Source organism: Oncorhynchus kisutch, linkage group LG8 (genome assembly GCF_002021735.2).
Source record: "Oncorhynchus kisutch isolate 150728-3 linkage group LG8, Okis_V2, whole genome shotgun sequence".
NCBI lineage: Eukaryota > Metazoa > Chordata > Actinopteri > Salmoniformes > Salmonidae > Oncorhynchus > Oncorhynchus kisutch.
Genome location: NC_034181.2, coordinates 57090774 through 57114429, shown reverse-complemented (window position 1 = coordinate 57114429; position 23656 = coordinate 57090774). Strand labels below are relative to the sequence as shown.

The 23656-nt window shown below is 41.5% G+C and overlaps 1 protein-coding gene across 2 annotated transcripts; it reads left to right on the top strand.

Annotated features, from left to right (window-relative positions):
• Positions 1 to 10421: 10421 nt before the first annotated feature.
• Positions 10422 to 23447, top strand: LOC109895515 (mitochondrial carrier homolog 2). Of its 2 annotated transcripts, none has more exons than XM_020489237.2 (13): positions 10422 to 10783; positions 11813 to 11897; positions 18686 to 18792; positions 19115 to 19141; positions 19262 to 19318; positions 19637 to 19694; positions 19807 to 19858; positions 19949 to 20008; positions 20273 to 20366; positions 20784 to 20831; positions 21138 to 21205; positions 22518 to 22593; positions 22736 to 23447. In XM_020489237.2, exons 1-13 carry the CDS (start codon positions 10697 to 10699, stop codon positions 22820 to 22822), a joined length of 906 nt encoding a protein of 301 aa, XP_020344826.1. In that variant the 5' UTR covers positions 10422 to 10696; the 3' UTR covers positions 22823 to 23447. The 2 variants fall into 2 exon arrangements, with proteins under 2 accessions (XP_020344826.1, XP_031686587.1); XM_031830727.1 differs by having other exon boundaries at positions 10644 to 10783; positions 19224 to 19318.
• The last annotated feature ends 209 nt before the right edge of the window (positions 23448 to 23656 follow it).

Here is a 23656-nt window from a genome sequence, read left to right as displayed (position 1 = left end):
GAAGTGTTTCTCACATTTTGGGGACTGTGGTTTTGTGATGTCTTGCATACATGGGTAATTAATAAGATAAATACAATACAACTGTACTAGAACGGAAGGGTGCCATTGAACTAAAATATTGAAAACAATTAAATAAGAGCTTGCATAAAGGAATAAGAGCACTTTTTTTATTTACATTAGCAGATGTCAAAAAGTGCTAAACCTCAAACAGCGAGCAATGCAGATGTAGAAGCACGGTGGCTCTGAGGGGTGGCCAGTCCTCTTCTGGCTGTACCAGGTGCAGATTATAACAGTACATGGCCATTAAGGCCAGATTGTTCTCCAAGATGTTCAAATGTTCATAGATGACCAGCCGGGTCAAATAATAATCACAGTGGTTGTAGAGGGTGCAACAGGTCAGTACATCAGGAGTAAATGTCACTTGGCTTTTCATAACTGGGAATTCAGAGGTCAAATCAGCAGGTTTGGTAGAGAGAGTTTAAAAAAGCAGGTCTGGGTCAAGGTAGCACATCCGGTGAACAGGTCGGGGTTCCATCGCTGCAGGCAGAACAGTTGAAACTGGAGCAGCAGCACGACCAGGTGGACTGGGACAGCAAGGGGTCATCAGACCAGGTAGTCCTGGGGCATGGTCCTAGGGCTCAGGTCCTACAGGAGGGGAAGGAGAGGGAGAGAATTAGAGGGAGCATACTTAAATTCACACAGGACACCAGATACGGTTGAAGTCAGAAGTTTACATACACTTAGGTTGGAGTTATTAAAACTTGTTTTTCAACCCCTCCACAAATTTCTTGTTAACAAACTATAGTTTTGGCAAGTCGGTTAAAACATTTACTTTGTGCATGACACAACTAATTTACATAATTTGAGTCAATTGGAGGTGTGCCTGTGGATGTATCATGGGAAAATAAAAATAAATCAGCCAAGACCTCAGAAAAAAAAAATGGAGACCTCCACAAGTCTGGTTCATCCAAGGGAGAAATTTCCAAATGCCTGAAGGTACCACATTCATCTGTACAAACAATAGTACACAAGTATAAACACCATGCCGTCATACCGCTCAGGAAGGAGACACGTTCTGTCTCCTAGACAGATTAACGTACTTTGGTGCGAAAAGTGCAAATCAATCCCAGAACAACAGCAAAGGAAATTGAAGATGCTGGAGGAAACAGGTACAAAAGTATCTATATCCACAGTAAAATGAGTCCTATATCGATATAACCTGAAAGGCCGCTCAGCAAGGAAGAAGCCACTGCTCCAAAACCACTATAAAAAAGCCAGACTACTGTTTGCAACTGCACATTGGGACAAAGATCGTACTTTTTGGAGAAATGTCCTCTGGTCTGATGAAACAAAAATAGAACTGTTTGGCCATAATGACCATCGTTATGTTTGGAGGAGAAAGGGGAGGCTTGCAAGCCGAAAAACACCATCCCAACCGTGAAGCAGGGGGTGGCAGCATCATGTTGTGGGGGTGCTTTGCTGCAGGAGGGACTGGTGCACTTCACAAATAGACACAAAAAAATAAAAGCTGACATAAATCATTCTCTCTACTATTATTCTGTCATTTCACATTCTTAAAATGAAGTGGTGATCTAACTGACCTAAGACAGTGATTTTTTATTAGGATTAAATGTCAGGAACTGTGAAAAACTGAATTTAAATGTATTTGGCTAAGGTGTACTGTATGTTAACTTCCGACTTCAACTGAAAGACAGGATAATTACACCAGATATTACAGACTGACCCTAGACCCCAGGCACATAGTCTATTGCAGCGTAGGTACTGGAGGCTGAGACAGGGGGGGTCGGGAGACACTGTGGCCCCGTCTGACGATAAGGCCAATCAGGTAGGATATAAGCCCATCCACATTGCTAAAGCACAGCCTCCTCACACCTAGAGGGATATCAACAGACCAGGCTGTGTATAGCCCACAAAGCCCAAACCAGACAGGAAGTTCATGCCAGTGACTCAACCCACTCAAGCGATGCACCCCTCCTAGGGACGGCATGGAAGAGCACTAGTAAGCCAGTGACTCAGCCCCCATAATAGGGTCAGAGGCAGAGAATCCCAAAGGAAAGGGCAACCGGCCAGGCAGAAACAACAAGGGCAGTTTGTCGGTCCAGTGCCTTTCAGTTCACCTTCACACCCCTGGGCCAGACTACACTCAATCATAGGACCTACCGAAGAGATGAGTCTTCAGTAAAGACTTAAAGGTCGAGACTGAGTCTGCGTCTCTCACATGGATACAGTAACAAGATTTTTCTCAGGTGGGCATTCCATATGCCCCATGTCTGACATTTGGACTTGGACAGAAGAACCAAAGTTTCTGAGGATGCTTGTGGAGATGTAGTTTTGAAGCAGTGAAGTGGGCCATGCCATGAAGAGCCTTGTATGTGATTACAAATATTCTGTAGTATATTTTGATCCTATGTTTTACTGGCAGCCATATTCATTTTCAAGAACTAATTATAGGGTCTCATTATATGGTCACTTGAGAACTTGGTCAGTAACACCATATACAAACTCTATTGCAGTACAGTTTGGAGGTTGCATAGGTATGAGTGAACGTTATGCAAAAATGTCAGATGCAGATGGCATTTGGCAGGTTGAGCCTGTTATGCAAACTCCCAGAAAGTGGTTTATGTTATGAAATCACTGTTGAAATACTACCCTTAATGTTTGTCTTTGTGGTAACTGTTGCCTAATGTTAACAGCAAGTCTGAGCACATAGTTGCGAAGGCATGCAATCTGGCCATAGGTATTTTCAAGTTAAAAATACAGAAGGGAAAATATATTGCACATTATGGTTTCATCAAACCTCTACCATGTGAAAGATAGCAAAATAAATGCAAGTGAATCTCTTCAGTTAATTGCACATTGTTGTGGTTTCATTGCACACCCACATGAATAAACTAATTCAGACAAAACTCAGGCTTTACTGTCCCGAGATTCTCTTGATCTTGCACAAAAAATATATATTAAATGTACAAATAAAAGATAGAAGATACATTAAAGATCAAATAAAAAATATATTGAAAACAGTTACGTTTAGCTTGTTAAATAATGCTGAAACCTAAAGTGTTGAGTATAAATGTAAAAAATAAACAGAACTGTACATAAAGTAATAGTCAACAAAATATGCAAATTTGAAGCTATTGTTCAATGGTCATAACTTAGCTTGATGACTTGATGAGCCACTAGTCATGTTTGGGGACAAAGCTTGTCTTTGTGTTGGAAATGTATCTGCACAACTACACACATTTGGATTGGCAATTATCCTGTTTGCTGCTAACAATAATTCCCTAAAGGAACTAAAACATCAATCTAATAATCAACCCACAGGTAGGGCTTTTATGAATTGTTCTCAATCAAAAAATCCATTGGAAGTACATACAGTGCCTTGCGAAAGTATTCGGCCCCCTTGAACTTTGCGACCTTTTGCCACATTTCAGGCTTCAAACATAAAGATATAAAACTGTATTTTTTTGTGAAGAATCAACAACAAGTGGGACACAATCATGAAGTGGAACGACATTTATTGGATATTTCAAACTTTTTTAACAAATCAAAAACTGAAAAATTGGGCGTGCAAAATTATTCAGCCCCCTTAAGTTAATACTTTGTAGCGCCACCTTTTGCTGCGATTACAGCTGTAAGTCGCTTGAGGTATGTCTCTATCAGAGAGACATTTTATCATCATTAGTCATTTAGGTCAACATTGGATCATTCAGAGATCCTCACTGAACTTCTGGAGAGAGTTTGCTGCACTGAAAGTAAAGGGGCTGAATAATTTTGCACGCCCAATTTTTCCGTTTTTGATTTGTTAAAAAAGTTTGAAATATCCAATAAATGTCGTTCCACTTCATGATTGTGTCCCACTTGTTGTTGATTGTTCACAAAAAAATACAGTTTTATATCTTTATGTTTGAAGCCTGAAATGTGGCAAAAGGTCACAAAGTTCAAGGGGGCCGAATACTTTCGCAAGGCACTGTAGTTGTACACTTTTCAAATGAATGGGCAGTGTTCCACCTCAACCCCTTCACAAAATCCCTCCCCAACTCCAACCTACATTCTCCAAGCACTCAGGTGACCATTTAAAAAAAAGCATAGAATTGTGAGCAGTTCCTTTAGAATCTCTGAGCAAAACAATAAGATTGTTACCTACCAGCTTGTTGATGTCTAACTACCACATCAACACTGAGCCATTTAGTGTATGTTTGATTTACAACCATAAGCCTATCAAAGCCACAATTGCATCATGTCTGAGTTTTCGTTCATTATGCAAAGTGAAGTAGATAATTATGTAAATGATGTCACTGTGGTTAAAATAACTGTTTCCATTTGAATGTCCTTCTGTTACATTTTTGCATTACATTTAGCCGACGCCAATGGCAACAGCTAGTCTTACTGGGGTCCGACACATAACGAAAAATACATTACAGACCAAAGACTTTACAATTTACATACATTTAAAAACATGAACATGTAGTGCGTGTCTGTGCATCTATCAGTTACACATACAGGTCAGTACATACACACAACAAGTAGGTCACTGCATCTTAGTGCTAGAGGCATTACTACAGACACCCTGGTGTGAACCCAGGCCGCATCACAACCGGCTGTGATTGGGAGTTCCATAGGGCGGTGCACAATTGGCCCACCATTGTCTGTGTTTGGCCGGTATAGGTCGTCATTGTAAATAATAATTTGTTCTTAACTGACTTGCCTGGTTAAATATAAAAACATGGGGGAGAGGCATTGTGAGGTGTTGCTTTATTTGTTTTTTGAAACCAGGTTTGCTGTCTGTATAATACTGTACGTTTCCTTGAATTTGTTCTGGACCTGGGGACTGTGAAAAGACCCCTGGTGGCATGTCTGGTGGGGTAAGTGTGTGTGTCTGTGCTGTGTGTAAGTTGACTATGTAAACAATTTGGAATTTCCCACACATTGTTTCTTATAAAAGCAAGAAGTGACACAGTCAGCCTTTCCTCAACTCTTAGCCAAGAGAGACTGGCCTGCATACTATTAATATTAGCCCTCTGAATACAATCAGATGTGCTGCTCTGTTCTGGGCCAGCTGCAGCTGAACTGTGTCTTTCTTAGCAGCACTTAAGCATATGACTGGACAATAATCGAGATAAGATAAAACTAGAGCCTGCAGGACTTGCTTTGTGGAGAGTGGTGTCAAAAAAGCAGAGCATCTCTTTATTACGGACAAACCTTGACCCTTCTTTAAAACCATTGAATCTATGTTTTGACCATGCATGACAGTTTACAATCTAAGGAAACACCAAGTCATTTAGTCTCCTCAACTTGTTCTGTTAATGAAATGTTTACAGTGCTTGCTGAGGCTACTGTCTGGATTGGATTATGGTTCATAAGATGTGTAGAGTCATTGTAGCCTATAAAATAAATGTAGCCTACAGTGTAGTATCAGAACAGCTAGAATAGAGCACAGTATAATAATAACGATTAACAGTTAAGAAAAAATCTGCATAGAGAAAATTCTGTCACCCAACTGGGGATCCCACCCCTAGACTTATGATCAAACCTTGTCATTACAGTTAGTTCCAACACTACCACCTACTGGACCAATTGAGAACAGGGTTGTGTTCAGTATGGAAAAAACGTTTTGAAACAGTGTGAAATGGGGGGGGGGAAACTGAATTTGTCCAATAACGAAGCAATATTCTGCAGCAGGTGGCCCAACATAATTGTATTGCTTTTGTACTTTACTCTCAACTGCAAAGATGGCCAAAAATATCATTAGCCCAGCGTTTCCCACACTAATCTCAAACATCACAAAGTCAAATTTTCTTCCGCATTGGGCACCATAACTGGAAACCATATTAGGGACTATACCGTATGAAAGTAACACGTCGTTATCCAGGAAGTAGCCTTATCGTTTTTTAACTTTTGAAGGCTTTTTGAGTAGTATCCAACAGGTAGAAACATAGAGCAAACGGTCTTCAACGCAATTTTTAGTTTTAAAGGCATCTGGCCGTAGTAAATTCATCCACAAACACAAATATACACTGAACAAAAATATACATGCAAGATGCAACAATTTCAATGATTTTACTGAGAACAGTTCATATAAGGAAATCAGTCCATTTAAATAAATTCCTTAGGCCCTAATCTATGGATTTCACATGACTGGGAATACAGATGTGCATCTGTTATTCACAGATAGAAAGTAGGTGTGTGGATCAGAAAACCAGTCAGTATCTGGTGTGTCCACCATTTGCCTCCTGCAGCGCGACACATCTCTTTCGAATAGAGTTGATCAGGCTGTTGATTGTGGCCTGTGGAATGTTGTCCCACTCCTCTTCAATGGCTGTGTGAAGTTGCTGGATATCTAAAGTTTTAATGTCCCATGCACAAGTACAGTGAAATGCCTTTCTTGCAAACTCATAACCTAACAATGCAATAATCAATAACAACATATTCCAAAAAATTAACTGGAGAAATAAGAAATATGAAATACACAATAAAGTAAGTAAGTAAGTAAACAAGCATACTACATATAGAAAGTATTTAAAAGTCTGTTCCAATATCAAATTGACATGTGCAGGGATACTGGAGTAATGGAGGTAGATATGTACAGGGGTAAGGGGAGTAGGCAACAGGATATAAGATAAACAGAGTAGCAGCAGCTTGCATGTGAGAGGGTGTGCGGGTGTCTTGAGTGAGTATAAATTGTATGTGCATATGTGTGAGTGAGCAAATGATGGAGTGTTGGAGTGACAGTGTGTGTGAGTCTGTAGGACCCTTTTCAGGATTTGAGGGCCCATACCAAACTTGTTCAACCTCCTGAGGGGGAAGAGGCACTGTCACGCCTTCTTCTCGACTGTACGTGTGTGTTTGGACCATTTTAAGTCTTTAGTGATTTGGACCTTGAGGCTGTGTACCTGCTGCACTGCCGCCCCGTCGATGTGGATGGGGGCTTTGCTTGTCCCCCCATTTCCTGTATTCCACGATCAGCTACTTGGTCTTGTTGACGTTGAGTGAGAGGTTGTTGCTCTGGCACCACACTGCCAGGTTAGGGACCTCCTGTCTGTAGGCTGACTCATCATCGCTGGCGATCAGGCCTACCACTGTTGTGGGTGAACAGGGAGTACAGGAGGGGACTAAGCACACACCCCTGTGTTAAGGGTCAGCATGGTGGACGTGATGTTCCCCACCCTCACCTCCATCAGAAAACCGCTCACCCATAAGACTCCATACACGCTGTCTGCCATCTGCCAGGTAGTTGAAACCGGGATTAATCCGTGAAGAGCAGACTTCTCCAGCGGCCATCGAAGATGAGTATTTGCCCACTGAAGTCAGTTACGACGCCGAACTGCAATCAGGTCAAGACCCTGGTGAAGACGACGAGCAAGCAGATGAGCTTCCCTGAGACGGTTTCTGACAGTTTTTCAGAAATTCTTTGGTTGTGCAAACCCACAGTTTCATCAGACAATCCCGCAAGTTAAGAAGCCGGATGTGGAGGTCCTGGGTTGTGAGGCCAGTTAGACGTACAGCCAAATTCTCGAAAACGATGTTGGAGGCGGCTTACGGTAAGGAAATTAACATTCAATTATCTGTGTCCCTCAAAACATCTGTGGCGTTGTGTGACAAAACTGCACATTTGAGAGTGGCCTTTTATTTTCCCCAGCACAAGGTGCCCCTGCGTTATGATCATATAAGGGCACAAGGCGAACCCCAGATGCAGACACAGGATGCAGATGGTAGAGTCTTTGTAGTTTCTTTATAATCCAAAGGGAGTAGGCAAGACAGAAAAAGGTCAAAAGCAGATTCTGAGTCCAAGAGGTCAAGAGTGGCAGACAGGCTCGATGTCAGGGCAGACAAAAGGGTCAGCTAGGCGGGTACAGAGTCCAGAAAAAAACAGGCAAGGGTCAAAACCGTGAAAACTATAATAGAAACCAGGATCACGGGAAACCACAATTGTTGACTTGAAAACATAGAAGACAAATTGACACAGAGAGACAGGAAACACAGGGATAAATACACTGGGGAAAATAAGTGACACCTGGAGGAGGTGGAGACAATCACAATAACAGGTGAAACAGGTCAGGGCGTGACAGATCTAGCTGTTTAATCAGCTTCTCGATATGGGACCAATACTTCGCATGTTGCATTTATATTTTTGTTCAGTGTAATTGTATATACAGTACCAGTCAAAAGTTTGGACACACCTACTCATTCAAGGGTTTTTCTTTATTTTGACTATTTTCTACATTGTAGAATAATAGTGAAGACATCAAAACTATGAAACAACACATATGGAATCATGTAGTAACCAAAAAAAGAGAAACAAATTAAATATATTATATATTGGAGATTCTCTAAAGCAGCCACCCTTTGCCTTGATGACAGCTTTGCACACTCTTGGCATTCTCTCAACCATCTTCATGACGTAGTCACCTGGAATGCATTTCAATTAACAGATGTGCCTTGTTAAAAGTTCATTTCTTTCCTTCTTAATGCATTTGAGCCAATCAGTTGTGTTGTGACACGGTAGGGGTGGTATACAGAACATAGCCCTATTTGGTAAAAGACCAAGTCCATATTATGGCAAGAACAACTCAAATAAGCAAAGAGAAAAGACGGCACATCATTGAAAGTTTCTTCAAGTGCAGTTGCAAAAACCATCAAGCGCTATGATGAAACTGGATCTCATGAGGACCACCACAGGAAAGGAAGACCCAGTTACCTCTGCTGCAGAGGATAAATTCATTAGAGTTGCCAGCCTCAGAAATTGCAACCCAAATATATTCTTCACAGAGTTCAAGTAACAGACACTTCTCAACATCAACTGTTCAGAGGAGACTGCGTGAATCAAACCTTTGTGGTTGAATTGCTGCAAAGAAACCACACCAATAATAAGAAGAGACTTGCTTGGGCCAAGAAATGCGAGCAATGGACATTAGACCGGTGGAAATCTGTCCTTTGGTCTGATGAGTCCAAATTTGAGATTTTTGGTTCCAACAACCGTGCCTTTGTGAGATGCAGAGTAGGTGGACGGATGATCTCTGCATGTTAGGTTCCCACTGTGAAGCATGGAGGAGGTGTGATGGTGTGGGGGTGCTTTTCTGGTGATACGGTCAGTGATTTATTTAGAATTCAAGGCACACTTAACCAGCATGGCTACCACAGCAATCTGCAGCGATACCCCATCCCATCTGGTTTGCGCTTAGTGGGACTATCATTTGTTTTTCAACAGGACAATGACCCAACACACCTCCGGGCTGTGTAAGGGCTATTTGACCAGGAAGGAGAGTGATGGAGTGCTGCATCAGATGACCTGGCCTCTACAATCACCCGGCCTCAACCTAATTGAGATGGTTTGGGATGAGTTGGACCGCAGATTGAAGGAAAAGCAGCCAGCAAGTGCTCAGCATATGTGGGAACTCCTTCAAGACTGTTGGAAAATCATTCCAGGTGAAGCTGGTTGAGAGAATGCCAATAGTGTGCAAAGCTGTCATCAAGGCAAAGGATGGCTACTTTGAATAATCTAAAATGTATTTTGATTTGTTTAAAACTTTTTTTGGTTACTACATGATTCCATGTGTTATTTCATAGTTTTGATGTCTTCACTATTATTCTACAATGTATAAAATAGTACAAATAAAGAAAAAGCCTTGACTGGTACTGTATATCTTAATAAATTACTGCATTTTCAAAAATATTATGATATAATCATCAAGCCCATTCAAAAGATTAGGGGACAGAACCCAGAAGTATGATGGAGGACGACGTCACTTGCACATCTTATTGAGGCCAAATTCCCTCATCTATGCTGGCAAAGATTGATTTGACTTCTTCATTGAAGTAGCGAGCAAGGGAGGGTTCTTTATCATCCCGTGAGCAGGTCAATGTTGACCTGGTCGCAGTCGGCTGGTCAGCACTGGTCTGGTCAACAGGTGGTTAACGCTGGTCTGGTGAGGTGGCTCAGCTCTGGTCTGGTCAACAGTTGGTCAATGATGGTCTGGTCGGGTGGCTCAGCACTAGTCTGGTCAACGGTCAGCTGGTCAACGCTGGTCTGGTCGAAGGTCAGCTGGTCAACGGTCTGCTGGTCAATGCTGGTCTGGTCGGGTGTCTCAGAGCTGGTCTGGTTGACAGGTCAACACTGGTCTGGTCGGCTGGTCAACGTTAGTCTGTTCTACAGTCAGCTGGTCAACACTGATCTGGTTGACGGTCAGCTAACTGGTCTGGTCGACGGTCGGCTGGTCAACGCTGGTCTGGTGGACGGTCAGCGGGTCAGCCAACTGGTCTGGTCAATGGTCCGCTGGTCTGGTTGATGGGTCAACTCTGGTCTGGTCGAAGGTTGGCTTGGATACTGCAGAGCTGATGGTGGGTGCGCTTTTTAAAAACGTTTATCTTCATGGTCTTCTTTTCACCTCAAGATTGTAAGACCATAACACTTTTCCTTCAGATGTCTAGGCCTACTAAAATGTATGTGTATGCGCTAAATTGATATAGCCACTAATCTTTCAGAGAGGATGAAAACAAATGATTTAAAACGTCTATATTTCAGCACAGTAGGATCCTATGAAGTCTTCGACAAAGTCATCTGAAGAATCTGCGGCCTCTTCTGTGTCATGTGAGTTGAGTTACTAACCTAGTGAAGCTTCCTTTCCTTCCTCTCTTCCCGGTTGGTGGGAGGAGAAGAATCCTATTAGTTTGCTCCATAATGGCGGACACGTGTGGCCAAGTACTTCTGGGGTCTGGATTAACGGTCCTTTCCCACCCCCTCATGTACATCAAAGTTCTAGTTCAGGTAAGATCTATATATATTGACATTAAACAAACCAGAATGTTTGATCCTGCTAGCTTTACGTCGAGGCCGGTTCTGTAACTGACAGGCCACTGTAGCTAATGTTAGCTACAACAACAGCCATAACGAATAGCTAGCGAACTATAACTAACGTTACTTTCCATACTCCACACAGCTGATAAATTCAAGCTGATCTCATGATATTAATATATCTAAACAGCAGTTTACTTATCGTTTCAAACCTTAGGTTTCTATAGCTAGCTAGAATTAGTAGCTAGGGGGTTGACGCCACGCAAAGGTTAAGAGCTAAGCTACGTTAGCTAACTAAGGAAGTGGTTTCGACATTTTTATCGGTTTTGTCGCAGATAAACAATTACATTTTTTACAATTATTTATATCTAGCGGTTTTGTCTAGGAGGGATGCATCTTTTGTCAAATTTGACTTTAAGCAGCAGGTTATGAGAAACAATGACATGTACTGTAACAGGTTGGGAGAATTAGGTTAAATTTAGCGAAAGTGTTAGGGTTAGCTAAAATGCACAAAAAAAAACTAATTTGTACCTAAATTTGACACAGTATCCCAACTAGACATGACCCTATTTAGCCAGCTGTCATGTTAATTTGTGTGACATTATCAATACCTTGAGAGTAACGACTGGCTAACGTTAGCCGGCTAACGTAACTAGCTCTCATTCAAAACGTTCATGACAGGAGGGGTGCCCTTTGGCCCACTCACCCGAGTAACGCGGGCTAGCAAATGAGTAAGGTTATAACACAACCGGGTACTTCGCTGGATCATAATGCATTACCGTGTGTGCTGTTGTCAGATAAGATGTATGATAATGTACTGTGTCAAATGTCCGCAAAGAAAGTCAAACATGTATCATATTGTTAATCTAGCTAGCTAGCTAGCCTAGCAAATGGTACTAGTTCTAACTATAACTGATTGACACTTGGCCTCGTTCACTGCAATGTGTTATATAATTACCCAGAGCCTAATAAATGACAGTTGCACACGTACTCCTTTTTCAGGTTGGACATGAACCTCTCCCTCCGTCCATAGGAAGAAACCTGTTTGGTAGACAAGTGTACCAGCTGCCAGGACTGTTTGCCTATGGTGAGACCTGAATTCCAGTCTACCCACTTGCAAAATGATTAGCTGGTTTTTCTATTAGCATCGGGCTGGTTGCACAAGTTAGTTGAAAGTGGGTCATAACTCTACAGGACACCTTGGTATTCTTTTGGTATTGACTCGCGCATAGACAACTCTAAAATAGCGGTTGTGAAATATGAAAGATAGTCCTGCTCCCTACTGGGCGTAGTTTATACGCCCAGTAGGGAGCAGGTGTAGGGTGTTAAATTGGTGCGATCTTAAATGATATTCACAGAAAATACTAGCAATTACATTTTTCAAACGTATGTGAGCTCCGTGTTCATATTTCACAACCGATTTTTCGAATTGCCTATGCGCGAGGCAATAGCAAAATAATACCAAAGACAGTACAGCATAGGGCTGGGCGACATGGCCAAAATATAATATAATGGTATTAAAAATAAAGACGGCACGTTTGCTTTTATTAGTAGTGCGAGACCGATTCGAGGGTGCCAACAAATACTGTTGACTAACCCCATTCCGTACAAATTTTCGCCACCGCGGCATTCAAATGAGGCTGCAATGAAAACTAATGCGACTGTGTTGGCATAAAAATATGGGGTGTGAGCTACGTTTCTATTCAAGCTTTGATTTACATGTTAATTGCCCGATAGTTTTGGAGAAAAGTTTAAAGAAACGGACCGCTCTGACGCCGTAATCTTGACATTAAAAATAAAAAAAATAAAAAATGTAAAAAAAGACCCAACGGAGCTCATTGCCTTCAGTCATGCAGAGACGGGAAGGTCTCGTCATTGATTTTGCTGGAAAGGGGAGAAATTGACCTGGAAGTATTATGCTTTTTGGGCACTAAAATAAGGTTGATTGTATGTTACAACGCAAAGTATAAAAGTGCGTTAGCTAACTATACATTCTAATTGATTTCAATGGGTCTTTCTCTATTTTGATTGTTTTAAACTGTTCTACTCAACTTCAACCAAAAATACATTTCAGAATTTTCATCAATTTCTGCATTTCCTGCACTCATTTCAGATAATTTCCACACTGCTACATAGGGCTGCACGATTTGTGCAAACAATCTAGGCATTTTGACCAAATGTTGCAATTGCGTTTTGACTTGTGATTTAGAGCAAAACAGTTGGGTGAACTGTTGGAATCATGGAAATTGAATGATTATTCAAATTCGATAGTTAGAATATAATAGTGGGCTCTTTAAATAGTGTTTGATATGACAACAAATTAAAATGCCAGGGAGGAGTTATTGTGACAGGGCAGGAATCAAAGTGTTGACAAGTGTTTCCTAGGGGACCCTATAATCTTTGGCTACGTTTGAATGTTTTCTCTTAACTACTTCATTTAACTAACATATTGTTTTGCGCATTCCTCTTTGATTTAGAAGATACTGTTGCACAAACAAACATGCAGATGTACAGTACCAGTCAAAAGTATGGACACCTATTCATTCAAGTTTTTTTTTTTTTTTTTACTATTTTCTACATTGTAGAATAATAGTGAAGACATCAGAACTATGAAATAACACATGGAGTCATGTAGTAAGCAAAAAAGTGTTAAACAAATCAAAATATATTTTAGTTTTTTCAAAGTATCCTTGATGATACTGTAGCTTTGCATACTCCTGGCATTCTCTCAACCAGCTAAATTAGGTGGTCACCTGGAATGAATTTCAATTAACAGGTGTGCCTTGTTAAGTTATTTTGTGGGATTTCTTTCCTCAATGCGTTTGAGCCAATCAGTTGTGTAGTGACAAGGTAGGGGTGGTATACAGAAGATGCCCTACTTGGTAAAATACCAAGTCCATATTAGGGCAAGAACAACTCAAATAAGCAATGCGAAATGCCAGTCCATCATTACTTCAAGACATTAAGGTCAGTCAATCTGGAAAGTTTCAAGAACTTTAAGTGTCTTCCAGTGCAGTCGCAAAAACCATCAAGCACAATGACGAAACTGGCTCTTGTGAGGACCGCCACAGGAATGGAAACCCCAGATGTACCTCTGCTGCAAAGGACAAGTCCATTAAAGTTACCAGCCTCAGAAATTGCAGCCCACAGAGTTCAAGTAATAGAAACATCACAACATCAACAGTTCAGAGGAGACTGCGTGAATCAGGCCTTCATGGTCAAATTGCTACAAAGAAATCACTACTAAAGGACACCAATAAGAAGAGACTTGCATGGGCCAAGAAACACGAGCAATGGACATTAGACCGGTGGAAATCTGTCCTTTGGTCTGATGAGTCCAAATTTGAGATGGTTGGTTCAACTGCCATGTCTTTGTGAGACGCAGAGCAGGTGAACGGATGATCTTCACATGTGTGGTTCCTCCCCGTGAAGCATGGAAGAGGTGGTGTGGGGGTGCTTTGCTGGTGCCACTGTCAGTAATTTATTTAGAATTCAAGGCACACTTAACCAGCATGGCTACCACAGCATTCTGCAGCGATACACACTTAACCATCTGGTTTGCACTTAGTGGGGCTGTCATTTGTTTTTCAACAGGACAATGACCCAAAACACACTTCCAGGCTGTGTAAGGGCTTCATGAAATGGAGACCTTGCCTTGGCCGAGCAACCGCACGCAAGCCTAAGATCACCATGCGCAATGCCAAGTGTCTGTTGGAGTAGTGCAAAGCTTGCCACCATTGGACTCTGGAACAGTGGAAACGCGTTCTCTGGAGTGATTGAATCACGCTTCACCATCTGGCAGTCCGACGGGCGAATATGGGTTTGTCGGATGCCAGGATAAAGCTGCCTTCCCCAATGCATAGTGCAAACTGTAAAGATTGTCAGCGGATGAATGTTGGTCTGGGGCTGCTTTTCATCGTTCGGACTAGACCCCTTAGTTCCGGTGAAGGGAAATCTTAACGCTACAGCATACAATAACATTTTCGATGATTCCATTCTTCCAACTTTGTGGCAACAGTTTGGGGAAGGCCCTTAACTGTTTCCGCATGACAATGCCCCTAAGCACAAAGCGAGGTCCATACAGAAATGCTTTGTCGAGATCAGTGTGGAGGACTTTTCTGGAGTGCACAGAGCCCTGACCTCAACCTCATCGAACACCTTTGGGATGAATTGGAACGCAGACTGTGAGCCAGGCCAAATCGCCCCACATCAGTACCCGACCTCACTAATGCTCTTGTGGCTGAATGGAAGCAAGTCCCTGCAGCAATGTTCCAACATCTAGTGGAAAGCCTTCCCAGAACAGTGGAGGCTGTTATAGCAGAAAATGGGGCCAACTCTATATTTTTATTGTATTTATTTTACCTTTATTTAACCAGGTAGGCAAGTTGAGAACAAGTTCTCATTTACAATTGCGACCTGGCCAAGATAAAGCAAAGCAGTTCGACAGATACAACGACACAGAGTTACACATGGAGCAAAATAAATAAATAAAAATTAAATACAGTTGGGAAAGAGGTAGTTGTTTGGGCTAAATTATAGGTGGGCTATGTACAGGTGCAGTAATCTGTGAGCTGCTCTGACAGTTGGTGCTTAAAGCTAGTGAGGGAGATAAGTGTTTCCAGTTTCAGAGATTTTTGTAGTTCGTTCCAGTCATTGGCAGCAGAGAACTGGAAGGAGAGGCGGCCAAAGGAAGAATTGGTTTTGGGGGTGACTAGAGAGATATACCTGCTGGAGCGTGTGCTACAGGTGGGAGATGCTATGTTAATGCCCATGATTTTGGAATGAGATGTTCGATGAGCAGGTGTCCATATACTTTTGGTCATGTAGTTTACTGGAGCAGTGCAGAGCTGTTGTGAAGGAAGTTGTCAAGGAAGTGACAACCAATCATATCAATCCAGAGCTATACGGATCTCTTTGTTACAAAATTTGGGAGGCACACAACATTTCAGTACGGACTACGGCACTCAGTTTGGCCTCTGCATGCCTCTGGAGGCTCCACAATTGTCACACCCTCCATACGGAGCCTCCGAACACATTTTCAGATCAAGCATAATACACTGCTCAAAAAAATAAAGGGAACACTAAAATAACACATCCTAGATCTGAATGAATGAAATATTCTTATAAAATACTTTTTTCTTTACATAGTTGAATGTGCTGACAACAAAATCACACAAATTATTAATGGAAATCAAATTGATCAACCCATGGAGGTCTGGATTTGGAGTCACACTCAAAATTAAAGTGGAAAACCACACTACAGGCTGATCCAACTTTGATGTAATGTCCTAAAAACAAGTCAAAATGAGGCTCAGTAGTGTGTGTGGCCTCCACGTGCCTGTATGACGTGCCTACAACGCCTGGGCATGCTCCTGATGAGGTAGCGGATGGTCTCCTGAGGGATCTCCTCCCAGACCTGGACTAAAGCATCCGCCAACTCCTGGACAGTCTGTGGTGCAACGTGGCGTTGGTGGATGGAGCGAGACATGATGTCCCAGATGTGCTCAATTGGATTCAGGTCTGGGGTGGGCCAGTCCATAGCATCAATGCCTTCCTCTTGCAGGAACTGCTGACACACTCCAGCCACACTGAGGTCTAGCATTGTCTTGCATTAGGAGGAACCCAGGGCCAACCGCACCAGCATATGGTCTCACAAGGGGTCTGAGGATCTCATCTCGGTACCTAATGGCAGTCAGGCTACCTCTGGCGAGCACATGGAGGGCTGTGCAGCCCCCCCAAAGAAATGCCACCCCACACCATGACTGACCCACCGCCAAACCGGTCATGCTGGAGGATGTTGCAGGCAGCAGAACGTTCTCCACGGCGTCTCCAGGCTGTCACGTCTGTCACGTGCTCAGTGTGAACCTGCTTTCATCTGTGAAGAGCACCTGTGGACGTTCGGCCCTCATACCACCCTCATGGAGTCTGTTTCTGACCGTTTGAGCAGACACATACACAGTTGTGGCCTGCTGAAGGTCATTGTGCAGGGCTCTGGCAGTGCTCCTCCTTGCACAAAGGTGGAGGTAGCGGTCCTGCTTCTGGGTTGTTGCCCTCCTACGGCCTCCTCCACGTCTCCTGATGTACTGGCCTGTCTCCTGGTAGCGCCTCCATGCTCTGGACACTACGCTGACAGACACAGCAAACCTTCTTGCCACAGCTCGCATTGATGTGCCATCCTGGATGAGCTGCACTACCTGAGCCACTTGTGTGGGTTGTAGACTCCGTCTCATGCTACCACTAGAGTGAAAGCACCGCCAGCAAGTGACCAAAACATCAGCCAGGAAGCATAGGAACTGAGAAGTGGTCTGTGGTTATCACCTGCAGAACCACTCCTTTATCGGGGGTGTCTTGCTAATTGCCTATAATTTCCACCTGTTGTCTATTCCATTTGCACAATAGCATGTGAAATTTATTGTCAATCAGTGTTGCTTCCTAAGTGGACAGTGTGATTTCACAGAAGTGTGATTGACTTGGAGTTACATTGTGTTGTTTAAGTGTTCCCTTTATTTTTTGAGCAGTGTAAATAAACTGTGCTGTAGACTACAGTCAGATGGCAAACCATTTTTGTTGACGGGGTGCAAGATTTATTTTGCCTAATTTTTAAGATATGTTGGTGCTTATAATTTACGACATTTTGGTAGGTTATTCGTTAGTCAACTTGTCTAAATTTGATACATGCAGCTTATCTTCTGTCATTATATTGGCCTAGAAGACTAAATAAGCCCTTGCTCACCAGAATGTCATAAATCGTTAGAATGAATGCAATCTTGTTGACATCAGAAAAGTTTTCTGCCATCTCTGCTTCTTTTGTGGAGCAATGACATCTAGGGACTGGGAAGAAAACACAATAAATAACAAGGAAAGATTTGGCTAACTTTCCAAATTACATTAGTTTGACCGGTTGTAAGGAAATGGAAAGCTGTGAAAGATTTCAGTTAGGCTTGGATGCATATTTTATGTGGTTAAAATACAATCAGCTTTTATGATGCTGATAAAGATAACATCTCTACAGATGGCATCTAAATGTGGATTTGCATGCTCTCAAGATGCTGAAAGAAATCAACCATATTTCTCCACTCCTGTTCCCGAGTCAAAATGTGTCCTTCACTTGGTGTATAATTTTACTGCAAGAAATGCTTAGTTCTGCAGGAGTTCATATTAAGGCGATGTGAGAGGTTACAGTCAGTGTCCAGATTTCAGCTTTCATTTGAACCCATCTGAACAGTAGGCTACAGTTCCCTTGACGTGCCATAGGTCTATTTGAAGTCCCTGTCTTGACTGTCAAATTTTTATAGCACCTCACAATCATCACACACAACATAGCCGGCACTGCCATCATCCTCTTTTACCATTTCACCAAATCTTTTTCAACTCTCCATTTCGTGGCTTTTCTCTGATTGAATTAAACTCCGACATTGTCCTTTTTGTCTCCGTGGATCGATGTTAACTCTTTCTGCCCGTTCGCAAAAGTGTTTTGATGGTTGGCGTGTTGGATATTTGGCTGTTGTACAGTTAGGCCCTAAAGCTTATATGCATAGGCACTAATGCCAGAGAGCATAAAATAATGAAAGAAAAATATATATTTTGCCTTTTTTTTTTTTAAAGGTATTGTTTTCTCTTTATTCAACCTGGCCTTCATTCACGCAATATTTCATGATACTAAACCAGCCTGCCCAGCGGATATAACCGCGGGGACTGCGGGTTATGAGTCAACCTGTGCAGCACTACTAGAGATGGATTTAAAACTAGACTTATCTTGATGTTAAACTCCAACTAGTAGGCTACCGGAAATAAGACGGGCCTATCCGTACCATACAGTCTGACTAATGAACATATTTTCTGTGTCCTTTTGATCCTCTAATTTCTGTCTTTTAGCAAAGCATATCATAAAGATTGATGGCAAGGCAGGTCTCTTTAATGGCCTAGCCCCCAGGCTCTGTGCAGGGACCATCGGCACCCTTGTACACAGCAGAGTCTTGCAGGTGGGTCTAGCTAACAAGCTGGCTTAATGTAGCTTCTTAAATAAATGTTATCTGATGTTTCTAGACCTCAGCAGTAGTCTAGCCTCAAACATAAATAAATGGGAAATGTGATCGCATTCTGTATTAAAAGTCATGCTCGTCAGAGAATAAGCTATATGCTGGCTTGGGAATTGACTCTGACTTGAACTGCATTGGCCTTTCACTGTCTTAGGATGGTGAGTGTGACAAATGCTATTTGTTTCTAAATTCATAAATGGCAATGTGTCGACACACCACTATGGAAATGGATCTCTGTTGAACTAATCATCCCTGTCTTTAACAGAGATGCCAGGATGCAGGCAAATATGAGGTAAATATTTTGGCCTGGTTATGGATTAATTGTATAATTGTCTCTTATTTATTTGATTAAATCTTTTATCTTTTAAATGCAGGCTGTGGATATGGGTGGTCAGTTTTCAATCTTTTTTAGGTCTCTGGAACCAGTCAGAAAGCTGAAGAGGGATCCTTGCAGCATGTTGTGAATGAGGTATGAATTCATTTGTTCAGTAAAGCAGATGGTTTGACAGATGTCTTCTTTTTTTTGCATGTTATTGCTTTTGACACAACCAAGATCAATCAAAATATTCAGATTTGTTTCACAGTTCTGTTAGACGTGGCTTGAACAGACCTTATTCTGTAAATTGTCGCTTAGCTGTCTTTTTTCACCATACGCAAGTAAGTTAATATCTGGAGCAGAGATGGTTCTTGGTGTAAGGGGAATTATCCACAGCTTAAGCTGTCAAAACTGGATTCATGGTTTCTCCCAAATTCTGCATCTCCATTCTTTCTGTTTTTCTTTTACTAGACAACCAAAGAGATGATAGCCCGCTCCTGTGCCACGATCGTCACGCACCCCTTCCATGGTAATTGTACTGTTTGTGTCGCAACTTTTGTTATGTCACCCTTTGCCTCAAATAGGAGCATGACTACTGCATGGATACTGGCTTAATGGTTTATGTTATGTTTGTTCCAAAGTGATCACCTTGAGATGCATGGTCCAGTTTATCGGTAGAGAAACCAAGTACAGGTGAGTTTTTCTTAACCTAAGTTCAATATGTGTTTATATGATTTATAGCCATAAATAATAATATTACAAATGTTTCTTGTTTTCTTGCAGTGGAGTGTTTGATTCCATCGTCACTGTCTACAAGAATGAAGGAGTTCTGGGATTCTTTGCGTAAGTATGATCTTCCTTTGGCTACATGACCAATGTTTCATCAAGGGCAACCTTTAGTCCTGACATGCTCAATTACTAGAATACATTTGACCTCAGTAAATTCAGTCAATCCTTTTAGAAGTTATTTTAAAAAGTAGGTTTATGCTTGCTTCTGAATCTGGCAAATTAATTGTTGTCTAGAGGCCGTTTTCTCTGGATGTCTGTACCATGACCTCTTTTTCCCTGTCGTCTTAACCTCTGACTAATAGCTCTGCTCTCATGCAGAGGCCTTATTCCTCGTCTGCTAGGTGACGTGCTGTCTCTGTGGATCTGCAACATGCTTGCCCACCTCGTCAACACATACGCCATAGACGACTCAGTAAGTCAGATGGATTTGGAGATTTTTGACACTTGTTTAAAGGTCCAATGCCGCCATCTTTATCTCCGTGTCAAATCATTTCTGGGTAACAATGAAGTACCTTACTGTGATTGTTTTCACAGGCAGGCCAAAACTCCATCCCACCAAAACAGGCTGAACATTCAGGCGGCCTTTTCAGACTGTTCTTACACTAAAAGGGCATTATAATTTTCACAGTATTATTCCAACCTCAGTGTGGTATTCTATTTTTTATTTTATTTTAAACATAGGAAACCACATTTTTGACTGCACTGGGCCTTTAAAGTAGATGTGGACCTCACATAAAAAAGTGATAATGTACTGAAGTACATTGTCAGTGTAGAATGCATGGGTAAGTGATTATTCATTTTTTATTTATTTTATATCCTTTCCTCACAGATGAGTCACACAGGAGAAATAAAGAACTGCTCTCAGGCTGTGACTGGGGTAAGTGTAAAGCATTTGTTTTAAATCTATCATTTATCAATGTAAGGCCATAACACAGGCAACTAGTAATACCATACAGTTGATGGGATTTTATTGGGGTCCAGTGTGGCTCAGTTGGTAGAGCATGGTGCTTGCAACACCAGGGTTGTGGGTTCAATTCCCACGGGGGACCAGTACAAAATTTAAATAAATGTATGCACTCACTACTGTAAGTAGCTCTTTATAAGAGCTGCCTAATTACTAAAATGTTAATGTATTTCCTTGGTTGCTGATGTTGTTAATTTGTATCTCCCTCTCGTGTTCCAGTTCTTCGCCAGTATGCTCACATACCCCTTTGTTTTGGTGTCAAACCTCATGGCTGTCAACAACTGCGGGTAAGTAGCTGCATTTGGATGTTTTTTTTACACCAACATCACCAGTCGGTGTAAGTTCATAGACCAATAACACAAAGCCTTTCAAATAGGTCTGGGCGACTATATCAAATTAATTTGTTTTTGGGTAATATTCTAAATACCTGTATCACAAGAATCCAAGTTTGTTTTTAGGAGCATTTGTCCCCTTGATCTCGTTTCGGTCTCGTCTCCTTCAATCCTTCTGTGCTGTGTATACCTTCCCATTTACACCAGAGATGTGTATATAATGACGAGATGCTCATGTCTCTGACCCAACAATGGGAGGGAGTCATTGTCCTGAAGGCATGCTAAGGTCCAAAATAAAAACCCATGGAAACGCATTGGGCTTATTTTGGACAGATTTTTGGCGAGAGTGGAACCTCACGCTTTGCATCTTCCTGTTTACACACACCAAACTCCTCCCCTGCCACTCACAACATAGATGAGATCACTTCTTCCTCTCTGACAAGTGAATTCAACTCTCTATTTGCATTTGAGGTTTGGTTGAACAGAATCTGTCATATGAACACCAAAACATTATTTTACTGTAATAGAGAAATTAGCCTGTCTAACAATACCCTTTGTCTCCACTCCTCAAATTGGCTCAGAGCAGACAACTAAAATGGGAATATCGATTCTCTAAAATTAATGATCAGTTTGTTGCACGGTATTGCAGTACTTTAGCCAAAGACTGTCTAGTCTGTTTTCTAAATGTGCAATAAGCTTAAGGTAGGTCACTTGATTTCCAACATCTGACTAGGATGCTGTTCAAACAGTATTCCAAAAAAGCATGTCGAACTAATAAAATTATTAGTGGAATGCTTATTTAGCCTATGTATAATTTCATAAGCTCTGAATTCATTAATTATTGCTGACTGTTTGAAATGTAGTGTATTTGACCTTTGTTGTACAATAAAAAAAAAAAAAGCTTATTTGGATAACCTTTTATTTTGGGGGGTTGATAAATTGTGAAACAGCCATAACTAAAGAGGTATGATTGTTAGGCCATATCGCCCATCCATCATTTCAAACCTCTGCCAATGATGGCTAGTTTCCAGGTTACATATCCCTTTGCATATAAGGCTCGTCCAAATAGGTCCCTCACTTATACCACTCCAACAGTCCTAGGAAAACTCTTGCTTGAGACCATTGACCATTTTAATTAAAAACAATTACCCAGAAATGATTTGACAGCGATTTAAATGGCTCCATTGGACCTTTTTTAAAGTTTCCCTGTAGTGAGTGGTTTATGTCTGAGGCTGGCTGTCCACGTAAGCACTCCTGTCTTTTACAGTCTGGCTGGCGGCCTCCCTCCCTATGCTTCAATATATCCAACCTGGGTGGACTGCTGGAGGCACCTGAGCCTAGAGGTAGGTTGCTGCTACACAAAAATACAGATGTAACCATAAGATCCGTAGTTATTCACGTTGGTTAACGTGTTAAAAATTGAATTATTATGGATGAATGTGCCGTTTAAGCTGTTCCTGTTTTGTTTGTATTCTCTATTTATAGGGAAACATGAGCAGAGGCAACAGTTTATTTTTCCGGAAGCTGCCTGTGGGGAAGACTTATGCAACCGACCAGAAGAGATTTATTTAAGTCTTGAACTACCTGCATAGAATCTAATTGTAATAATATAAATTGACATTGCCTGAAAGGGGGTGGATCACTGGCATCTAATCCTTTGTATGCACTTGTTTACGAATTTTTTTGATTTTTTAAACAACCTGTCCGAGTCTGTCATCAAGTAAAGATAAAATTGCATTGTTTTACAGCAATGTGCTGCTTTGATTGGAAATGTGAAGAGCTTTATTTTATTATATAGAAATTTGTAAAACTGTACTGCAGGATAATTAAATGGAGCAGTTTCACATAAATCCAGGAATATACCAGATTGCAATAGTTCCTCTTTCTGTGATGGGAGACTAAATTGTATGTCACCTATTGCCAATATACAAACCATCGGAATACCCTGTATATCTGGCTAGCATTGAGTGGAGGCCCTCCCTGAATAGAAGATGGAAGTTTTAGCTAATCTGCATGTAATGTTTAATTCAAAAGTTATTGGGAATTGGGACCTTGTATTGATGTATGTAATCATGCGTTAAGGTAACTTGGGGCCACACTGAGCTATGGAGAGTGAGTTGATATGTCTATGGCCTTGTCGAAGCAGTTAATGAGTATTAACTCATTGACTGATCCAAATAAAGATGCTTTTTTTGGACTTTCTGCTTTCTCTTACAGCATTGGGTTTTAAGCTTTTGATTTCATTCTCCAGTGTGTAGCTAGTCCCCTGAAACATTGATTCAAAATGAGTCATTTCAGTCAAGTTGCACCCTGAACATTTGCAACACAAACTGAATAGAATGGCAATAGGCGATAACTTTCACGGAAGTACTCTCAGGTAACAGCCTGAATAGTGGCAAAATGTCC